This window comes from Empidonax traillii, unplaced genomic scaffold (assembly GCF_003031625.1).
Source record: "Empidonax traillii isolate 1590-97213 ecotype Southwest subspecies unplaced genomic scaffold, ASM303162v1 scaffold2669:size57648, whole genome shotgun sequence".
NCBI lineage: Eukaryota > Metazoa > Chordata > Aves > Passeriformes > Tyrannidae > Empidonax > Empidonax traillii.
The window spans coordinates 8,917-14,974 of record NW_020957862.1 but is presented as its reverse complement, the minus strand read 5'-3'; the positions used below and the strand labels follow the sequence as shown (position 1 = coordinate 14,974).

At 55.3% G+C, this 6,058-nt stretch overlaps 1 protein-coding gene across 1 annotated transcript in view; it reads right to left on the bottom strand.

The window, feature by feature from the left end:
- LOC114072130 (zinc finger protein 398-like) overlaps positions 1–6,058 on the bottom strand; it is a 30,317-nt gene that overhangs the window by 23,009 nt on the left and 1,250 nt on the right. The window contains exons 3-5 of the mRNA XM_027910051.1: positions 5,571–5,687; positions 1,192–1,503; positions 1,008–1,094 (exon numbers count right to left, since the gene is read on the bottom strand). Of these exons, the coding sequence (XP_027765852.1) occupies positions 1,008–1,094; positions 1,192–1,503; positions 5,571–5,687 (516 nt within the window). The remainder of the gene's footprint in view (positions 1–1,007; positions 1,095–1,191; positions 1,504–5,570; positions 5,688–6,058) is intronic.

Genomic DNA, 6,058 nt, shown 5'->3' with positions numbered 1-6,058 from the left:
AGTGAAACCCATCACAGAAACACTCGTGAGAAGAGCGTTCTTAAAGAGTAACTCATGAAACTTATGGGAAAAAGAAAACTAAAGTCTGTAGAATTATTAAGGGAAAGCAGAAGGGCCCGTGCTCTGCACCTTTACAGAATCCTAGAATGGTTTGGGTTGGAAGGGACTTTAAAGCTCATCTAATTCCACCCACTGCCATGGGCAGGGACACCTTCCACTAGCCCAGGTTGCTCTGAGCCGTGTCCATCCTGGCCTTGGACACTTCCATAACCTGATCAGTGACTCGGGGGAACACTTCACACGTGTTTAAAACCAACTACATTGTGCATATTTGTGCACACTGGAATGAAAAATCCTCTCGCCAGACTGGAAAACCAAAATCCATCCTGCTTTGCCTGGTGGTGCAGACCCAGCCCGGGCCCAGTCCAAGGGGACTGAGGGAGTGCAGCTCAGCAACCAGGAGAGGGGAAAAGAAGGGAATGATGGAGCCTCCTGGGAAGGCGGGGGGGATGCCTGACAGCTGCGTTTGGAGGATCACAGCACAGCGAGTGCCTTGGAGACAGGCTGGTCATTGAATCATGGAATTGTTGAGGTTGGAAAAGGCCTTGGAGATTATCAAGTCCAACCACTCCCCCAGCACTGCCAAGGCCACCACTAACCCATGTCCCCAAGTGCCACATCCACATGGCTTTGAATCCCTGCAGGGACGGGGAGGGCAGCCTGTGCCAGGGCTGGGCAGCCCCTTCCAGGAAGGAATTGTCCCAGTATCCCACCTGCCCCTCCCCTGGCACAGCCTGAGGCCGTTCCCTCTCCTCCTGTCCCTGTTCCCTGGGAGCAGAGCCCGACCCCCCCCCGGCTCCCTCCTCCTGTCAAGGAGTTGTGGAGAGCTCCAGGTCCCCGCTGAGCCTCCTTTTCTCCAGGCAAAAAAACCCCACTCAAACCGCGGACATCCCCCAAACCCGGCGGGTCCCCCACGTCCCTCTCTCCCTCTCCCCGTCCCCGCTCACCGCTGCCGTTCTCCGCGGGATCCCCATGCCCGTCCCGGTCCCCGCCGTCCTCCGGGGGGTGGGCGTTGTGTCCGGCACCGTCCGGGCCTGCGGGGGGAGCGGGTGAGGGGGTCGGCCGGGGCACCGCGGGGTCCCCTCTATCCCCCCCACACACACCTCCCCGGTCCCCCCGGGCCGTCCTTACCGCGCCCCGGCCGCACGTGTCTGTGCCCGCGGAGCACGGCCCGGCGGAGCGCCCGCCACTGCCGCTGCCCGAGCTGCACCCACACCTTCTCCTCCGGCACCCGCGGGGCCCGCGGCCTCGCCGGCCCGGGCTGCAGCCGCCGCTCCAGCGCCCGCAGCCGCCCGCCCAGGGCCAGCGCGGCCCGGAGCCGCCGCTCCGCCCGAGCCAGGCGGGCCTCCAGCCGCAGCAGCCGCGCCGCCACGGAGCGCCCCGCGCGGGGACCGGCCATGCACGCTGCGGCCGGGCCCGGACCGGCGGCACCGGGCACCGACACTGGGAACGGACACGGACACCGGGCACTGGGAACCGGCACCGGGCACTGGGAACCGGCACCGGGCACTGGGAACCGACACCGGGCACCGGGCACCGGCGCCGCCCCGCAGCGCCCCCTGCCGGCCCGGCCCGCGGCGCCCCACGGCGGGAGGGCGCGGGGTCGGGGGGCACCGGGAATGGCAGGGATCGGTCCCCTCGGGGCTGTGAGGGAGCTGAGATCCTCTCCCAGCTGCGAGGGATCGGTCCCCTCAGGGCTGTGAGAGATTTGGGCCCACTAAGAGCTGCCAGGGATCAGGGGCCGCTCAGAGCTGTGAGGGATCGGGGTCCCCTCAGAGCCATGAGGGACCTGGAATCCTCTCAGAGCCATGAGGAACCTGGAATCCTCTCAGAGCCATGAGGGACCTGGAATCCTCTCAGAGCCATGAGGGACCTGGAATCCTCTCGTAACAGTTGGGGTCTGGGCTCCACTAAAAGCCATGAGGGGCTCGGGGATCCCCTCAAAGCCGGCTTTCCCTGAGTGCCCTGAGGGATGAGTTCCCCACAGAGCTGTGACAGCACAGGATCCTCGAGCAATGAGCGATCAGGGTCCTCTCAGAGCCATGAGGGAACAGGATCCCCGCAGAGCCATGAGGGTGCAGGGTTCCCTCAAGCCATGGGAACACAGGGTCCTCATAGCCTTGGGGAATCGGGATCCCCTCAGAGGTGTGAGGGATTGGGCTCCTCTCAGAGCTGTGGGGACTTGGGATCCCCTCAGAGCCCTGCGGATTTGGAATGTCCTCAGCCCTGCTCCATCAATTTGCCAAGGAGGGATTTAAAAGCTGGGTGGGTGGATGTGGCACTTGGGGACACGGGTCAGTGGTGGCCTTGGCAGTGCTGGGGGGACAGTTGGATTTGAAAGGCCTTTTCAAACCTCAACAAGTCCCTGATTCTGTGATTCCTGTCAGCATCTCTCTACCTGCACACAGGGACCATTTCTCCTCTTCCTCAGTCTTGGAAAAGCAGCACATTTCTGTGCCACTTCACATTTTGTCTTGAAATCAGGGTTCAATTTTGCAACTCAAACAACACAAATCTCAGAATAGCTCCAAGATTGTCTCTGAAATTCAGGAGAGATGGGCTGGAATAGGGAAATGGTGACTCACTGTGTGTCACCTGGGGTATGAAAGGCAGCTTCAAGGAGTGATGAAACACAAAATAAAGAAACAGCCCAGAAAAGGCACCTCTGGTTGTTTGTAGAACAATCCAGGAGTGCTGCTGGAGTGATCCTGACTAGATTCAGGATGTTCTGTCACAAGGGAATTGCAAGTGTCCCTCCACCGCTTTATGCAGCTGCAATCTTGCATCTTTATCCCAGAAAATGTTCTGCTCTTATGAAATTCCAGAATGGTTTGGGTAGGAAGGGATCTTAAAGATCATCCAGTTCCATGGGCAGCAACACCTTTCACTATCCCAGGTTGCTCCAACCTGGCCTTGGACACTTCCAGGGATCCAGGGGCAGCCACAGCTTCTCTGGGCACCCTGTGCCAGGGCCTGCCCACCCTCCCAGCCAGGAATTCCTTCCCAATATCCCATCTAACCTGCCCTCTGGCAGCATAAAGCCTTTGCCTCTACGTTACCCTGCAATTTAGGGACTAAGAACATTTAAAAAAAAAAAGCCATAAAATGAATCAAGTTCTAACTGGAACAAAAACCACAGAGTATAATTTCCCTTTTTCCTGAACTAAAGCAGCAAATCAGCCAAAATTTTAGGGACAGTTCTAAACTCATTCGTTCCTGAGTAACACCTGGCAAAGGGGACTGTGACTGGAAGTTGGTTTCCATAACCAACACGTAAATCCACATGGAGATGAAACGCAGAAAGAACCCAACAGCTGCACTGTGAGATGCTGCCATGACACCATCGAGTCAGAAGGTTCGACCTCTCCATGAAATCTGAGTGCAAGATGAACTGTTAATTCCTGACTGACTTAACCTGTGAAGGATAAAATCCATTCAAATCATCTGCCTGTCTGCAGAACCCATGGATTCCTGGATAACAACACGCTAAAAATGCTCTTCACAATTGAGTATTTTGACTGAAACCCCAAATTTTACACTAGAACCAGTGAGAATAAGCTTTTCCCTGGGAAGCAGAGCTCAGGGTGACCTAAATAATCACGAAGTCATGGTTATTTTGGTGTTGTCATGTATTAATACTGCTTATTTTCAAATTTCCTTCCCTCCACACTCTACATTTTGGTCTAAGTTGCAATATTCTACTACACCATGAATCTGGAGAGTTTATTTATACCATAATTTTAGACATTTTTACCCTTCAGGGCTGTTTGGTCTCAGATAAAGACCCAGAAAATAGTTCTCCTGCTCACAGTGTTAAAAAAAATTTTAAACTAATTAAACCCCACTGGTTTTTTTTCTGATTTGAGGACAATTTTTGCCTCTCTATCCATAAGTTATGATCCTACAAACCAGCAGCAGATAAAATGATTCGAAAAGTAAAAATAGAGCAAAAAAAGAAGCATTTAGAACTTGACAAGTTGAATGTTATTTTTATTAGAGATCAAGTCTTTACTGCTGCAAACTGAATCTGCACTTTACAAACAGATAGAAACAAGTTCCCTGCCCTGAAGGCTCACAGGCTGAGTTTAAAAAAAATATAGAAAATATAGAAAACATAGAAACAGATTAACCAGAACCCACTGAAACCACTGGGGGTCTGATTAGTTTATCCACTTACTGGACAGACCCAAACTGCCTGTCAGGGCACGGCCACCCAACACTGAGAAGTGACAAAAGGTGACGCTCTCTGTCCTCACAGCTTTGATTTGGGGAAAATAACGGATAAGAGCACTCCACATGGACCTGCTCCGGAGCCACGGGGTCCAAGACCTCGGCAGCACTCGGATCGCTGGCTCTGAGGGGATGAGCCAGCCAGCTGCACCCTCCCCTTGGAAGACACTTTGGGAGCAGGAAGGGACAGGGCCCGATTCGGGAAGGGACTAAAGCCCCATCAGTGATGAGGAAAACGAGCAGTGGGTTTAGAACAGCTCGAGCAGCAACGTCATCCCCGTGTTTGGGAAGCCTCAAACCCTGGGAATTCTTAACGGTTTGGGATACGGTGCAAGCTGATCCCCCAGGAACAAAAACCACCCGTATCCCAAGCTCCCAGAAGTGGGAGATGAAGGCAACCGTGAAATACAAACCCAAGTGTGAATGGGGAGGCAATTCTTCCAAACCAAGTGGCTGGAAAACCGAACAAGGGGTTTCCCGGCTCGGTTGCACTGGGAACACCACAGAGGTGGCGATGCCACCACAGGGGTGCTCAGAGGTGACAAGACCAGAGCAAATTCCCCTCAGTTACCGCAGTGCAAATCCAGAGGCTCCAGTGGAGCGTGTCCTGGTCCACATCAGAACAACCCCAGGCAGAACGTGGCCTTGTCACCCTCATTCACAGCAAAGTGAATATGATTTCAAGCATAAAACCACCCAAAGGTCAAGGATGGAAACTGCCAACAGAGAGCCAAGTGTGAGGGCAAACTCATAAAACAGAACCAACGAGGTGGGAAAAGACCTCTTGGACCATGGAGTCCAACTGTCCCCCAGCACTGCCAAGGCCACCACTGACCATGTCCCCAAGTGCCACATCCACAGGGCTTTGAAACCTCTCCAGGGATGGGGACTGCACCCCTGCCCTGGGCAGCTGTGCCAGGGCTGGACAGGCAGAAATTGTCCCAGTTTCCAACCCAAACCTCCCCTGGCACAACTTGAGACTGTTTCATCCAAGCAGGGATCAGCCTCCTGTCTGGAGTGTCCGTCCCCACTGTGCAGTGCCTGACAGTGGAGAGGTGACAACTTGACACAAGGGGCTTGAGAAAAAACATCCAAGAGTTAGTCACAGCGGGGAAAACACCATGAAAACCATTACTACTGGGAATGACAGAGCCAGCCCAGCTCACCAGTGACTTCCCTAAGAAGTTCCCTCTGAGCAAACCAGGACCATCCCTTGTGCCCGCCTCTGCCTGATGACAGCACCACACGACCCTCATAGCCCGGGATTGAAGCTTTAACTCATCTCTTGCCTGTATCTGGATCTTCTGGGATCTCTGTGGAAGCCGCCTCATCCTCACCGCAGGGCACTTCCCCTCCCTGGAGCTGGGACAGGAGGGCAGGTTCAGGCACGGCATCGTCTGACAAGGAACACAGACAGGAATGTTTCCATCCACAGGGAGGAACACACTCCTGGGACCGGCTGCACTGGCTACAACACCCGGGCTGGCAGCACGGAGAGCCCTTTGCGTGGCTCACTGGGAGACAGCGGCTTCCACGCCGACAGCAAACCCCACTCCGACCGGGAAGGACCCCGTGGGCTGAGGGAAGGGGCCTGTGCTGGCACCAGGCATGGAGGTGACCGATGGGACAGGGTGTGACACACACCGGCCTCTCCGTGCTCACACAGATCTGCTCCCCAGGTGTGGGAAAGGCTCCCCAAACCCGAGCCAGTCCGGAAGCGCCGATAACCGACCGGAACAGCGACACTCACCCGGCAGGATCAGGGCTT